This window comes from Motacilla alba, chromosome 4A, assembly GCF_015832195.1.
Source record: "Motacilla alba alba isolate MOTALB_02 chromosome 4A, Motacilla_alba_V1.0_pri, whole genome shotgun sequence".
Taxonomy (NCBI): Eukaryota; Metazoa; Chordata; class Aves; order Passeriformes; family Motacillidae; genus Motacilla; species Motacilla alba.
This window is the reverse complement of record NC_052045.1, coordinates 4859375-4875054: the sequence shown is the minus strand read 5'-3', so window position 1 is coordinate 4875054 and position 15680 is coordinate 4859375. Positions and strand designations below refer to the sequence as shown.

The following is a 15680-nucleotide window of genomic DNA, read 5'->3' as shown; positions in this document are numbered from 1 at the left end:
TGGTCCTTTTGAAGTCTGTTTCTGACCTGCACAGTCTGTAAGTCAAGACCTGCCAGCTCTGGACCTTTGTGAGACAAATCTGTGCCTACTGAAAGAAATTATTCTCAATGTGCCAAGAATTTTTCTTGCTTGTAATAGAAGCAGAACTTGAAATAATATCCACAGTGAACTGTTGTGCCACTCGGCTCTCAAAATTTTTCTGACTGGTTGTAACATGGAAACAGGTTGGTTTGGAGTGACAGACATAAGGATCAGTAGTTATCTGAGAAGGGGTTGGTTACAAGGTTCTTGCTATGGTTTTATTTCATCCCCAAAATTTTGGTTGATGTCATGTTGAACTTTTGAAATTTGGTCAGTTTCTGTTGCTGGATTCGAGTTGCTGCAGTTCAGCTTTCAGGAAAGTAAAAGTTAATTCTGTGGCCAGAATCTGAACCTCTTTCTGTCTTTATCTGATGCCTCTCAAGCATGAAGTTCCCTGTTTGTTCCATCTGATGCAGCACAACTGGCAGAGCAAAGAGCAAATTGGCCTTCCTGGCCCGTGCACAGCAGAGAGGCTGGAACTGGAGATGCTGTGTGGGCTGGCATGTGCCCTGCTCCTCAGCCCAGGAATTCCTGTCCTGGGAGATGCTGTGGAGCAGGCTCATGGCCTGTGCACCAGAAAGATAAACAATCCCTTTGTTATCAAGCAGCCCCAGTCCTGTCAGCAGAAGGGCTTCAGGGAGGATTTACCGTAATCACACACATTTTTATCAAACCAGCATGCAAATGCTGCATGTGCAAATGAAGCAATAATTTGATATCCCTGAAGTCCAGGCAGCTGGAATCTCCTGGTCCCTGTACTTTGTTCTGTTCTAGCTGCAGCAGTCTCTCCTTAGAGCTGCCCCCTCAGCTCCTGTTCCTCAGGCTTTTGTTAGACTGTCTACCTCCCAGACAGTCAGGAATCCAGAGCAGCGTGCCCTAAACAGCTCTCCCTGACTTCAGCCTGAGACCGAGCTGCTGCCTGCCTTGGGCTTCCCAGCCAGGACTCCTGCACCCAAACATTGCCCAGGAAAGCTGGAGGAGGCTGGTAATGTGCTTCAGCTGAAAATGGAGAGCAGGAAAGTCATTGGACTGATCCCTGCTGAGTTCAGAAGTCAAAGTGAGGGAATTGTGTGGTAACTTGGACAACAGTGAGCTTGCACAAAACTTCTGGATTCCTTAGGTTGGGGTTTGGCAACTGGTATTTCTTTTTATTTATTTATTTATTACCTTAATTTTCCTGAGAAGTGGCTGTGTGTGTTTGGGGTAATTGTAGTGCACTATGAGTGAACAGTGCCACCCCATTGCCTTCACTTGCACAGACTAATCCTTAGTGGGAAATGTGATGGGAAAGGTGCACTCCCAGTGTAAAAGGTGCACTCTCAGTGTAGAAGGGGCACTCCTAGTGTAAAAGTTCAGTTGAACTTCTGACAGATGTCAGAGCTGGAGTCACAGTTGCACAATTGCCGTCCCTGTCAGGAATCAGCAATGACATCTGGGAACATCAGGGTTTCTGATGACAAGGTCCAGGCTCAGCTGCTCCTGTTGGGGGAGCGTCCACACCAGACCAGTGACAACACCTGTCTTGTGTGGAGTCTGTCCCTTTGGGAGAGGCTGCAGCACCTCACAGCAGCATCTTGTTGGGACACAGAATGAATTTGCACCTTGTCCTTTCCAGCCTGACCAGTTTGTGTGCTGTTGGTGCTAATGCCACGTACCTGAGCTGACGCTGGATTTTGCATTTGGCCACAGGAAGCAGTTTGCTTGGTGGAGGTTGGGTGACAACCTAAACTGATTTGAGATTATTTCTGACAATTCATTCCTCTATCTTTTATTCCCTCTCCCTCCTGCCACGGTGAAGGACTACGATGCTTTCTTCGAGGCGCGGGAGAACAACGCTGTGTACGCGTTCCTGGGCTTGACTGCACCTCCTGGCTCAAAGGTAGGTGAGCACCTCCTCACAGGGAGCCTGTGGCTTCCTCCTCCTCCTCTGCTCAGAGGACCTGGTACATGTGCTGTCATTGCCCCTATCAATCTCCCTGGGAGATACTCAGTCTCCAGAGGCTCTCAGGCTTCAGTTTCAAAAGAGCAGTTAATATTTGCACTGAAGAATGCATAAAAAACCTAGATTAAAAAAATTATCCCAAAATCAAAGAATGTTTTCAATTCAGTTAAAAAATTTAATTCATGTGAAATTTTGATGAGATTTTTCTACTAGAAAATCCCTTGAAACCAGAGCCACTCTTTCTGAAATAACATGGTCTTGCTTCAGAGTGATTTTTTCCTCTGGCTTGTTATCCAAAGCTTATTTTCCTTTGCCAGTTACAAACTGGGTTACTGCTTTGTGGATGCAATGGGCTGGAATTCTCCTTTTGATTTTGATAGGGTAAGACAAGCCTGCTTTATACGTTTCACTTGACAGCAGCAGGATCCTCCAGGTCACTTCCAGCTTTCCTGTTCCAGTGGATAAACATGCCGCTCCCTTTCAGCTTTACTCGTGTTCGAGTCCAAGGTCGTGCTGGGCACATCACTAAGAGACCTAATTTTAAAGGTGGATGGTGACCCATGAGCAGGGAGCACTGCAGGTTGTGGGGCAGACTGAAGCAGTTTTGGGAGGCAGATTTCCAGCAGTAGCTCCACTGGGGATGGCGTGATGAGGAAAAACTGCCTCGTGCAGAGCTGCCCAGAGCAGAGGCTGGGATATGCACCCCAGCGTTACCCACTGCCGGCATCGGACCAGCTGCACACAGCACCGCAGTCCTGGGGAAGTTCCTTGAAACATCTGCACTTCACTGCTCAGCAGAGTGTGCAGGATGGAGCCAAGGAACCAGGAAGCAATCCTGAGACTGTGGGACGCGGGGAAGCTCGTGCCTTTCCCCTGGGAAGTGCAGTGGAACCTGAGAGCAGCTGCTGCCATAACAAATCAGGTCACCTGTCTCAGTAATGTTGGGTACGTCGCTGCTTCCCAGACCTGCTGGTTGGCAGGAGCAGCCAGCATGGCTGTCAGGAGCTCTGCTTCTGTCCTAAGGGATGCTCCAATTCCATCCTCACCTAAGGAAAGGTGAATTTTTAACAGAAGGGATAGAACACAGCTGTACCTTGCTGAATTTCCATGTTGTGATGGGCTGATGACGGTAAATAATCTTTACAGCAGTGATCTTCTACCCCCTGTGTCCTGCTCTGGGGCTGACTTTGGGAATCCCTCCCTCAATTAGGATGTCCAGTCAAGTCGGTTGCAGGCTGCTGAGGAGGGTACACAGATTTTTAGGTGCTGAAATTGATGTTTCCAGCATAGCTGTGTGCAGCTTGGATATGATGCTATAGGGAATGACATGGCAACTGCAGAAAATGGCAGGAGGTTGGGAGCAGCCTTGGCAGGAGACCTCCATTTGATGCCATCAGGAGAGATTTGGGAAGTTATTTGACTCTCAACACAAAGGTTTGATATTAATGCCAAACAGGACTGGCTCAGAAGTGAGCATGGGAAATTCAAGTAACTATTTTCTGAGCCATGGAGGTTTGGTTTGTCCTTTGGATCTACAAACTCTGGAAGAGGCTGGCCTTTAGTTTTTCTTATAACATTTCTACTTCAAGCAGTATGGGTGGATTTTAAAGAGAAGGGTTTTGTGAGTTAAAAGCTATGTTTAATTATTTCTTTATTAAGGATTTAAGGACTGAGAGGATGCTCATTGAGGGGCCTTGAGGGAGAAATAAGGAAAAGTAGGAAAGAGGGGCGGTGTCAAGCCTGGAAAGCTGAGCCTTTCCCAGGTAACTGCAGGCCTACGCCCAAGGAAATGGAGTTTGACCTCCAAGAAAAACAGGTTAGCAGGTTACTTGTACCAACCTTCCTGGGCATGAGGGAAATACCAGGAATCCTCTCCAGCTTTCCAGTGCCTGTTCTGAAGAAATGTACTTTGTATTGGAAAAAAGAAAAACAACCAGTGAGGTGCCACCATTGCAGTGCCCTGGGCTGGTTAAGGGAGTTGTTACAAAGCCAAGGGAACCTTCTCCTCTTTTTTGCCATTCAAAGAAGCACTTGTCTTTTAGAGAATATCAAAGACACTGCTTTTTACCAGGCTTTGCAGCTCTTTTTGATCTTCCTTTTGTTGCTCACCTGCCTCTTGTGCTGCGGACGGCCGGGATGTCCTCGCGCGAGGCCTGTGGGGGCACGGTGACATCCGAGCCCTGGTGACATCCCAGCCCTGCTCTCTGACCTGTGACAGGCCAGCAGAGCAGAGCACGGGCCAGGAGCACGGCAGCTCCAAGCCAGGCTCTTCCCACGCCCCGAGTTCAAAGGCAGGATGAGGGCAGTTAGCCAGGACAACCAGAGTGAGCCGCCACGTCCAAGATAGAGATACGTGTGGGACTTCCTGCCCTGCAGGCTGGGGTCACCCACTGTGTCTCCTAAAAAAATCATACAGACTTCTTGGAAATTCCCCTCTTAGTCCTTTCTCCTCATGCGTTTTGTTTGTTCAGCAATGCTGGCTCATGGTAACAATGGTATTGAATCTGTTATCTTGAGCATTTCTGTGCAGTCACAAAAACAAATGGCTCCAACACATCTTGGCAGATGTTGAACTTTGTCCTTTCAAATAAAGCAGGCTGTCCCCGCTGAGGTGCTGCACTGAGGGCGCTGGGAATTCATTTCTCATTCATCTCCTTCTAGGTCATGGTGCTGCTAGCAGGTAATTAAATTAATCTGCAGTCAAAAGTACACTCGGAGAAACCAAAAGGAAATTCCTTTTGTATTTCTTCTGTTGTCATTCTGTTCCCATTTGTGATCACCTTACAAAGGCTGGAAGAAGATTGAAAAATGCAGGCTATTGTTTTATAGTGTTCCTTTGGAAACATACTGAGAAACTACTAACGTGTAATTCTTCTTTGCTGTTTCAGGAAGCTGAAGCACTGGCCAAGCAGCAAGCGTGAATTTCAACTGCCTTAAATGTCTGTAAAGGGAATTTCCACAGCTTTTTATAAAATAGTCCAACTGTCTCTGCTTCAAGAAATGTAGATGTGATTTCTAACATTTGATTGGTGCTTGCAGCATTCACTGTCCGTAACACAAATTGAACACGGGATGGAAATGGGAATTTCAGGGTAGGGAGCAGGAGTGGATTCTGATGGAAGCCGAAGCAATCAGACATGAATGAGTTACATTTCGTTTAAACTGTCCTGGCAATTCGTCCATTTTGTGTAAACTTAAAGAAACTATTTTAGTACTAAAAATGCAGATGGGTTTTACCTAGAGATCCAACTATTTAAACAATGGAAAACAGCATCTAAAGCCTCGTCAGATACTAATTTAGTGCCTGAGTTGCCTCAAAAACGTTACTGAGTGACAGAGTAAATTTTCAGTGTCTTTCCTGGTTTCAGATGAATTTGTAGGTGGTACTGTGTAGTTTAACCATTGTAGTCACTTTGGAAAGTTGTGTTTGTCTTCTGTAGAATGGATATTTAAGGTTTGTATTGTTACACAGTTGTACAGGTGATAAAACCCCCAACAAACCCCATGTAGTTCTCATTTAAGTGATCTATGTGGGCTCTTTGGACAAAAAGGGCGATGGACACGGGTCCCTCACAGCTGCCTAAGCACGAGCGATGACACGATGGGGCAAGATTCAATGTTGCAAACAAGCCAAAACAGCCAGAAATGGCCTTTCCTTACCTGTGTAAGGGTGAAAGCCTTTAATGTATTTCTCTACAAAAATACCAGTTCACACTGCTTAGAGCATTAAACATCTCACTGCATGTTCAAGTAGCCATTAGGTTCATATAGTATTTTTTTCAAATGAGGAAATAAATGTTTGAATAGCAAAAGTTATTGTAATTAAGCAAGACTTCTTTTTTTCTTAAGGTTTAAAAACTTAATTTCCATTCTTATCGCCATATCATAAAACTATTACAGGAATTGCAAATCTCTCAGTGTCTTCTGTGGGTGAATTTACCACGTGCAATATTAACCTGTGTGTTCTCCCAGTGCTCATGAGGGATCCTATAATTCCTGGCCATTTTTTAATTCCTGATTTATCATTTTGGGAGCCTGGGAAGCAGTTGGAAGCTTGTGCTTACAGAAGGCAGAGGGATGGATGGATGCTGCCTTACCTTAAAGATTAACACACACACAACTGTGCTTTTTTTTTAACAGCTTTTGTCAGGAATTACTGCAGTTCTGTGAAATTTAAGATCTTTTGGGGATGGAGGTTTGGTTATGTTTTAAATCCAGCATCAGATTTTTGTTGTTCACTATGATTTCATCTTTCTGAACGAGGTTGTTTTTCTTACTTTATATTGGCCGAAATATTTCTCTGTGTCTAAATTCCTGCTCAAGTTTTTGGGAACTAACTGAATACTAATACTAAGTGAAGTGTGGTGAGGAAAGTGGGATTTGACACACAAGTCTCTGTACCCACACCAGTTTGCTGTGCTTCCTGTGCAAGTTTGGTGAATTACAGCCATTATTTTGGAGCTGTAATTAAAAGTAGCTGCCAAATTCTGTCAGTTCAGCAACCCAAAACATTCTGAAACGAGGTCAATCCCTGTCTCAACGGTCAAGAAAATTGCCAAGTTTAAGAAAGCAAAGTCACTGCCCTCTCTGTCCCCCCCTTGCCATATGGGAGCATTCAAACTGTATCAGCATTCCTAAGGCAGCTCTGGTGAGCCAGGCTGAATTATTCCATTGTCCGGGGAACAAGGCACCAACACAACTGAAAATACCCCAAATCTCTTTGTTGTGTGTGTAAAACTTCAGTTTTTTGATGCAGATCTCTTGCATGACTTTAGGAGTGCCAGGAATCTGTTACCTCTGTGCTGGTTTTCTGTTTCCATGGGTGCAAGAACTGAATTTGTTCTTTTCTTCCTTATTTTTTTCCTATGTAGAAAGCAGGCATTGAGGATTTAACCTGTATGTTAACCATTCCTGTATCATTCCAATAAAGTTGGTTTAGAACACTTTCTCACTCCATGACTTGTCTGCATGTTTTGTTCACAGTTTGAAGTTTGAAGCTGAAAGAAGTGAAAATTTCAGATGAAAATACTGCTTTTTGAACGTTCAGGATTTATACAAGGTGAACATCAGGGATCTGTTGCTGAGGGCGAAGTCTGGTGGCTTGGATCTCTCACCTGTTGCAGCTAAAGGGATTTAATTAATAAATGGGATTTAATTTAGGATACACCTGCCCAAAACAGTGTGTCAAGGTTTGGGTTATTTCCCTCTGCTTTCCCACTCCTTCCCCAGGGCAGGGACAGGTCGGAAGTGGCTGGGACACAGCAGCTGCTCCCACACTCAGAGCTCACCCAGCCCTCCCCTGCTCGTTTACGAACTGTAATTAATTAGCTTTATGCTGCTCCAGCAGGGAGCTGTGCTGGTTTTTATTTGTGTTGCCACAGGGCAGTGCAGGATAAATTTTAAACTAAAACTTCACTTACACCTTCCCTGTTTGCCAGGTAGATCAGCAGGTACCTCCCTCCTGCTTCACGTGCTGAAGTTCTGCACCACCTGCAAGATCTGGAGGATACAGAAAGGACAGTCTCTGCCTCTGACCTGCCCTGGGATTTGCCCAAACTCCAGACTGCAGTTCGCATCCTCTGGGGGAAGCAATACCCTGATCTTTGTCAGAGTGGTTGTAATTTGTACAGGATCAGCCCCTATGTGAGCAGCTGAAGCCCAGCCAGGCACCATCAGGCACAGGGATTATTGCTCGTCCCTCACACCTGTCCTTCTCTGGTGTCTTAGGACTGGTCCACAGGATGGGGAAAGGGCCAGGAATGCCATCTCTAAGTTGTAATGAATCCCATCTACTCTCCCTGTGTATCCACTCGTGCCACTCAGAAAAATCGCTGCTTTCCTTTTTTAAATTAAAAATCCTAAAAACCCAGTTATTCATTAATGTGAAGTTCAATGAAAATAGTTTCCCAAAATCTTTAAAAGCCAAGCTACACATGTGCACGCAATGTGTGACAACTCCCCCTACACCAGACTGCTCAGATCCTAATCCCATGGCACAAATAAATCATTCCCAAATCGTTCCCATTGACTGAGTTTCCTGCAGCAATATTCTGTGACTTACCCATAATCTGAGATCTTGGTAGAATGTTTTAGATTGAAAGGTTCGTTATGACAGTTTTGAAGTTTATTAGTAAAAATTTTTGACTGCATTGGTAAACTTGCAGAGATGAAAAAGAATTTTAAAAGGTGACAAATTCTTTTCTTTTAAAAAGAATTTTGAGGTGACAGAGTAGAAATTGGTGGATTACTGCAGGTAAGCATAATAGTGAGTACTGAGTATGCAAAATACACATATTTAGTGGAAAACACATATTTAGTACAAAATACATGTGTTGTAGTCATGAAGTATCAGACTTGGCCCTGTATATCTTGTAACATGAATATACATTCATTATGTTTATTATTGTATATTTATTTACAAATATTTATACACATACACAATATAGTAATATATAATTCTTATATGCTGCAATATTTTTGTAGTAATTCCTTCTCTTAAAGGTTGGTTTATTGAAGATATCAACAGGAACTTGGCCATTCATTTTAATTTGCTCACTATTACCAAATCCTTAATAAAAGAAAACCAGCACATCATTAATCCAGTGTCAGCAGCACTATAATTCCCATGTGCCCTCAGTTCTTTCCGGAGCCCGTTCTCAGCACGCAGAGCGGGTTATTTTGGTTTACACCAGGCGAAGTGGAACAAATACACATTTTCCAGCCAGGAGCCGCCCGGGTCCCGCCCGCCCCGCTGTGAGGGGCCGCAATGGCGCCCGCGCCCGCAGCGCCGCCGCGCGCGCCGTTGCTGCGGCAACCAGCGACCACTCAGCGGCCGAGGCGGGCCCATCCCTCCTTTCTATTGGGTGGTCTAGCTGTCAGTCATAACTAAACCCCGCCCCTCTTCTACTTAAGCCGCGCCGTCGGCGGGCGCGGTGGGATTGTGTGTGGGGGGTTGCGCGGTGTCGGAGCGAAATTTCTTTGGAATGGGAAATAAAGCCTCCCTTTAGGAGAAAAACCCCAACATACAACACGATTTCTCACATAAAACCTTTCTAACCAGTCAATATCTATGTCATGTTTACGTGCACGCAAAGTACACAGCCTGTGCTCAAAGGGACTTTGTTACATGCAGCCGTAGTTCACATAATGTCATATACGAATGATATTCTAAGAGTAATTTTTAATTCTTTTTCAATACATAGCCCTAAATTCTGACATCCTTGCCTTGCTGTTTATTCTAACTGCAATCCGTACTCAGCTTCTGAACTAAGTTTGGTTCTAGCTTGTTCTCACTTTATTTTTGTAAATAAAAGGGAATCTCTTTTTGGTGAAATCTAATTCAGAGAGTACATTGATTTCCTTGGATATTGATGCATTTACCACCTGAATCCCAGACTGGTTTGGGTTGGAAGGGATGGTGGAGCTCATGTCATTCCACCCCCACCATGGGCAGGGACGCGTTCCATAGATCAGGTTGCTGGGTATGAAATGGAACTTGATTTGCTCTTAATCGCTCCACACAAATTACCTGACTTGATTTCTTCCTCTCTCTCTGTTACTTTTGTGTCTTGTTGAAACAGCTGCACAAAAATTCCAGCTGCAGCTGGCACTAATTGCAAGCTTGGTGAGCTTTAAAACTACTTGGAATTTGATCCATCCTGGTTCCTGCCCCCAAAGGCTGTGGGCAGTGACTCTGCTGGGGTCCCAGCCACACCTTCTGAGCAGAAATTGCTCATGTAACATGATTAAAAATCAGGTAATTTTGAACAGCTTTTAAATATTAAATGAGTTTTATATCAATTCGGTGGGAGTAAAAATAGCTTTCATTTTGCCTCCATAAAAACCTGAAGTTTTTAATGAAATACAGGAGAAAAGGAGAGAAGAGGGATAATTTTACAGACCTCATTGAATCTGTATGGCCAGAATTACTCCAAACCTAATTTCTAAGGCACAACATGATTTCCCACTGGTCAGGGGCAGGGTTAGATTGGATATTAGGGAGAAATTCTTCCATGTGAGGGTGGGGAGCCCTGGCACAGGCTGCCCAGGGAAGCTGTGCCTGCCCCATCCCTGGCAGTGTCCAAGGCCAGGTTGGACAGGGCTTGGAGCAGCCTGGGATGGTGGAAAGTTATCATGCCCATGGCATGGATGATAATTTGTGTCTTGCTCCTGCCATTAAACAGTGTCTTTTTAGAATCTTTTGTCTTGTACTTAGATGACATTCAGCTTCTGCTTCACTGGGGGTTTTTAAATTCTGAAGAAAAGGGAAATTTTGAAAAGTCACCCACAGAAAACTCTTCAGATGATCTGTGGGCTGGATCCTGTGCTGAGGGGAGGGCTCAGTGCCTGAGCTTGGCTTCAGCTTGAAGAGGACACCTAAAACCACCACGAGAGCACCTGGGATGTGCCAGAGGTAATTTTTTAACCCCTAAAGAGCGGGTTTGGTCAACGAGCAACACGATTGTGCAGAGCTGTCCCTTGGCTGCTGCCTTCAGGTTGGCACATTGTCCTGTTTGCTCGTCACAGACACAGGGTATTTCATCAAAATTCGGGTGAAAGGAAGTTGCCAACTTCCTCCCCATCAGTGGCACATCACCAGACTCTAAATTTAGCTGCGTGTTTCCAAAGGGGAAGTGGTGCAAGTCCACAAGTCAGCTGAGCATCACCGAGCTCCTGCCTGTGGAAGTGTTGGTGGAATTCGGTTCCGATTTCGCTCCGCCCGGCTCAGCCCTGACTCTCTGCTCCTTCCCCGCTCCCAGTTCTGGCTGTCAGCAGCTCCTCGGCATCACACCGTGGTCAGAAACATCTCAATTCATTTTCAAACATCCTCTTTTAGGTGTAGCCCTCTCTTGGTGTTCAAAAACCGCGCCCTCTCCCAGCGGGATCACTTCTGTTTTAAGAGTTAAAAGCGCTGGGGAGTTGCATCATGAGTGCGTCAGGCTTTTTCTGCACAGACAGCAGTGAGGAAAGGCTGGGGAACCATCTGCCCCCTCCCAGCAGCTCTAGAGGACAGCTCTGGCCTCGGGGGAATCCACCTCGGACCTGACTGGGCTTGGTGAGTTGGGCTTTTTGTGCCTTTTTCTTTTCCTTATGCTTTGTTCCAGAACACAGGAACCAGTTATTTCATTTGGAGGAGACCAGTTTTTCCAAGATTACCGTGTTTTAGCTCTTCATGAGCACTTTCAAAGCAATAAACCAAAATTTATCAGCAGGTAAGGAGCTGGGTACCCTGAGGTCCTGCAGACCTGGGTAGCCATGTCCTACAAGGCACAGAGCATTCCAAATTCCATGGATCTTTGGCAAGATTTAGACTGCCAATTCTTCTTTCTTTGGAAATTGGTTTATCAAGTCCCATAAGTGCTTAAGAAAATGCTGCCCTGCTTTATGCTTATGTAAATGACTCTGTAGGTAACCAGGTCTGCTGCCTTTCCTGCCTGCTTTGACCTCAAAATTCCAGTGTTCCTTTCAGCTTCGGGGAGGGAACTGCGTCACAAAAATAAAGAACCCCACAAAAATAAAAAGCCAAACAGTTGTGCTGTGCCAGTGTGTAAATTTTGGGGGAAAGGTGAAAATTTCCATCTCTCACATAACTGAAGTTTTAGAATATCTCCTGGAAGGAGCACTGGGATTGAAAAGTGACCCAGTGTAGAGAGTTTCAAATATACCAGGGTGTTGTGGCACGGTGAAAAGTGTTGAGCTACAAACACACTTTGGGTCTGTGGATACTTCAGTTATGCAGAGATTTAAAGGATATTTGAAGAACTGAATGATTTTCTTGTGTTCATGTTTCCCATTTCTCCATAAGAACAGTGGTTCAGGTCAGACTCTTAATGTGAAAATTCCCATTGATTTTAACAGTAGGTAAACTGGAAAGGGATGATGAGGAATCATTAAGTATAGTAAATTATTTTGAGACACTTATCTTTTCACTACGATCACTATTGAGGAAGGCAAATTAACTATTTATATCTTTAAAGTTCATCATTAAGAGGGACTCTAAACACATTTGATCTGCATTTTGAATACAGTTTTATTATAGTTACAGAACTCTCAGTTTCTTTTGAAGATCCTTGGCACCTCACAGGATTGCTCAATTCAGAAATACCTCTAAATATGAATATAGTCTTTATTTCCTTTCTGTGTCACCTCTTTAGCTCTTGGAAATGGTTCTCTTGTAATGGAGAACATTGATTAATTACTGATGGTATTGATACAGACAAGTAAACTGATTTTGCTGATTTTTTACAGCTTATAAAGCACAATCTGTCTCAAGTAGCCACGATGAGGAAGAGTACCTGGGAGCAGAAGGGATGTTACAGATGAAGCAGCTGATTAAAGCCCTTCCTGTATCTTCAGAATGATTTTTGTGGACATGGTAAAGAGGAAAAGCACGCAGTTTAATGTTTGCTAAAAATAAATGCTTGAGAGAGAAAGAAAAATCACTGTTTTTGTGAGAAGTGCACAGTTCATTAGTAATAATAACAATAATAATAATATAATTATTCTGTAATAGTTGTTGAATAATAGTTGTTGTTGTATTGTGCCTGTCTTTCCATCCAGGGCTCCATGGAACTCTGGTGATCCCTGTTGCTCACACTTGTCACCATGCTGGCAGAAGGCATCCTAACGAGGCTCATCTATAAAGAAAGCTGTCATCAAGATAAGCCTTGCAAATCTCCTGCATCCCAAAAGGCTAAAGAGGGAATCTGGAGACAGAAACTTGTAGACATCCCAAAAATTAAAGGCTTTGCTGATGGATGTGAGAAGCGGGAGGAGCTCTCTGCCAGAAGCAGCAAAGCGGAAGCCGGGAGCAGCCCCCGATGGGGATCCATGGACAGGGAGCCTGCAAAGGATCAGGAAGTGCTGGTTAAAGGAACTGCATCCCCAGCTGTACATATCCCCAAGAGAGGAGGGAGCCTAGACGAGGTGGATTTGTACAGATCCTGGCCATGCAACAGCATTTGCCAGAACTACCCTGACCTGCAGATCGGGGGGGACCGTGTGGGGGGCCACACGTGTGACTCGGGCTGTGTCCTGGACCATGTGTGTGATGAGCTCCCTGATGGCCCTGTCCTGCTCTCCATAGATATTCCCCTGGGTCAGTCCCCTCTGTGTGAGCGTCCCAAAAAGCCCAGTGGGATGTCCCTGCCTGGAGATGAAGCTGGAGAAAGGAGCCTCTTGCCCAGTGAGGAGCCCCTGTCCAACTCCACGCTCAACAAGTACATGGAAGCCAAAGTGGCAGAGCTCTACAAACAGTTTTTCGAAGAAAGCCTGGCCAGGTGTGGTTCCATAACAAACCTCCTGACCTGCAGCTGGATAAGGAACAGCCTGGACCAGGTAAGTGTTCAGATCTCCCAGGAGCAGAACATAGAAACCTCCAAAGCCAGAGGAGCCCTCTTGCACTCGTTGGCTTTGTTCAGCTCCCGCAACGCTCCCAACAGGAACAGCTCCGAGTTCAGCACCCCAAACCTCCAAATCTCCAACACAGGGGGTGCAAAATGGAGCTGCAGGATGGAATTCACATCCTGACTGAGCTGCACAGCTCAGGAGAGGGATGGGATTCAGGTATGAATGATTCCCTCCAAGGATTAGTTTGGGAAATGGAATTGCACACTACACTTGTTCTAATTAATATTTTAAGTCTTAAACCCCTTTGGTAGCAGGACAAGCAATGGTCATTGTTTTCTGTTTTCTAATGGAAAATTTGAAATTCATTTCTCTCCAAAATACTGGTTAATCATGTTTTTATAATATATATAGAATCATAGAACTGTTGAAGTTGGAAATGACCACTAAGATCAAGTCCAACCATCGACCACTAAATCATGTCCTCAAGTGCCACATCCACACATAAAAGCATTAATTTTCTGCAAAATCAGCAAGCAAAGATGACTGCAGCAATCCTGAAAAAAATAGTGCAAGATTCCTTCATATTCATTTTGAAATTTAAATGCAGATTTTCATATGGAAATACTGCTGTTTAGCTCTCACACACATTTTCTCCATTTGCTCTTGCTTCTCAGCAAATATTTCAGCTGGAAATTATTCATTATTGTCACCACTGTAAAATGATAGATGAATTGGACTGTTACCTGCTCTGCAGAAGTTTTTTTTTCTAATAAAGGTTTTTGTTGGTGTTTTTGCTTGTGGTTGGGGGTTTTTTGTTTGTTTGTTTTAATCTTTATTTCTTGGGCATTTCTTAAAATTATTTGTGAACTCAAAGAAAATATCAGCAGGTCTGAGAAGAAGCTGCTCCTGAGGGAAAAATGATCTGACTGGGCAATGAAAGGACTTGTCTCTCTTTATTAAAAAACAGGGAAAGATAATTCCTGATAAGGAAATAAATTAATAAAATCAGACTCATACACATCCAAGACTTAAGTGGTCATTGCCTGATCCAAAATTCCCACTGACCTTGGTGCAAGGAATATGAGCAATACTGAATCTTATCCTTGCTTTCGAGGAGCATGAGAGGAAAAGGATGATTTGCTTCCCTATGCATTGCCCTAATTCCATGTGTGTCTCATTAATCTCCTTCTCAGCATTCAAAATCAGGCCAGGAGTCCTTTGGAAGAGGCCAGATGACTTCATTAAATTTCAGAGGAGTGCAGGGCGGGCAGAGCTCTCCAGATTTCCTTGGTGGAGGTGCAGAGAACAATTTAACTGAGGCTGAGAGGGGAAATATTCCAGAGGGCAGCAGCAGCCAAAGGGTTTGCAATTATCCATAGCAAGAAGCGCTCCGTGCCATTTGTGCTGCCGTGCCCCAGCCCTTGCTTCCCCCTGGGATCTATTTATAGTTCAAGCCAAAGTCTGGAAAGAAGTTAATTGCACGAGGTTCTTCCTGAGGAAATGAGGAAGTCGGAGGTTAAACCTGAGCTCCAGGCTCGGGTGGTTTTCTGTCCTTCCCAGCGCTGAGGAATGCGTTGGAGGAGCCCCTCTCTGCTCTGCTGCTCGCCCCAGCCCGGGGATCAAAGCCACTGGAGCAGCAGCAGCTGCTGCACTGGGACAACCCCTGATGGATCTGCTGCTCCATCCCCGGGACAGAAATAATGTGGCACAGGAGAAAACACATAACTAATGAGAATTTGGCAAAACATGAGGTTACTGGGAAGTTGTGTTCATCCCATCCCTTCTTAGGACCGGTTTCAGAGCTTGTTTTTAAATTAATTTTATTAAATATGTGGATAATTTTAGCTGGAATGAAAATAAAACCACATAGCAGCAGTGTTTTGAGGAAAACAGGTAATTTAGACCACCCCAATGACCTGTGTTTTTATAGCACAAATGGAAGTGCAGGTAAATGCATATGGTTAATGTAAAGCACATTGTATTTTGTTATTGATTTTTTGTAGTTTTACCCATGGAAAAATATCATCCATGTGCTTTCCCCCCAGTATTTGTTAAACCGGTTTAATCCACAATTTAAGTAACTTCTCAAAATTAATTTCTCTCTGTAGGAAGAAAGATGTTGCTGCAGAATACATTTTAGGGGCAAAATCTGTTAATTTCTGAAAAGATGAGACAAATACATTTATTACTAACTTAAATACTATTTAAATTCAATGTTATTTGAATTGACATGTTGCAATCCATGACCTGCTTTGGATTTATTTATATTTGGAAGATGCTAAGTCCCATTATGACTTTGAGTAAAACT

General features: G+C 44.2%; 2 protein-coding genes across 3 annotated transcripts in view; both read left to right on the top strand.

The window, feature by feature from the left end:
• SH3BGRL (SH3 domain binding glutamate rich protein like) overlaps positions 1-6979 on the top strand; it is a 30809-nt gene extending 23830 nt beyond the window's left edge. Inside the window, exons 3-4 of the mRNA XM_038122790.1 lie at positions 1880-1960; positions 4912-6979. Of these exons, the coding sequence (XP_037978718.1) occupies positions 1880-1960; positions 4912-4944 (114 nt within the window). The 3' untranslated portion in view covers positions 4945-6979. The remainder of the gene's footprint in view (positions 1-1879; positions 1961-4911) is intronic.
• A 3608-nt stretch (positions 6980-10587) lies between these two features.
• LOC119694981 (TLR adapter interacting with SLC15A4 on the lysosome-like) lies at positions 10588-14438 on the top strand. Of its 2 annotated transcripts, XM_038122710.1 has the most exons (3): positions 10588-11078; positions 12272-12398; positions 12584-14437. In XM_038122710.1, exon 3 carries the CDS (start codon positions 12629-12631, stop codon positions 13550-13552), a length of 924 nt encoding a protein of 307 aa, XP_037978638.1. In that variant the 5' UTR covers positions 10588-11078; positions 12272-12398; positions 12584-12628; the 3' UTR covers positions 13553-14437. The 2 variants fall into 2 exon arrangements, with proteins under 2 accessions (XP_037978638.1, XP_037978639.1); XM_038122711.1 differs by lacking the exon at positions 12272-12398 and having other exon boundaries at positions 12584-14438.
• The last annotated feature ends 1242 nt before the right edge of the window (positions 14439-15680 follow it).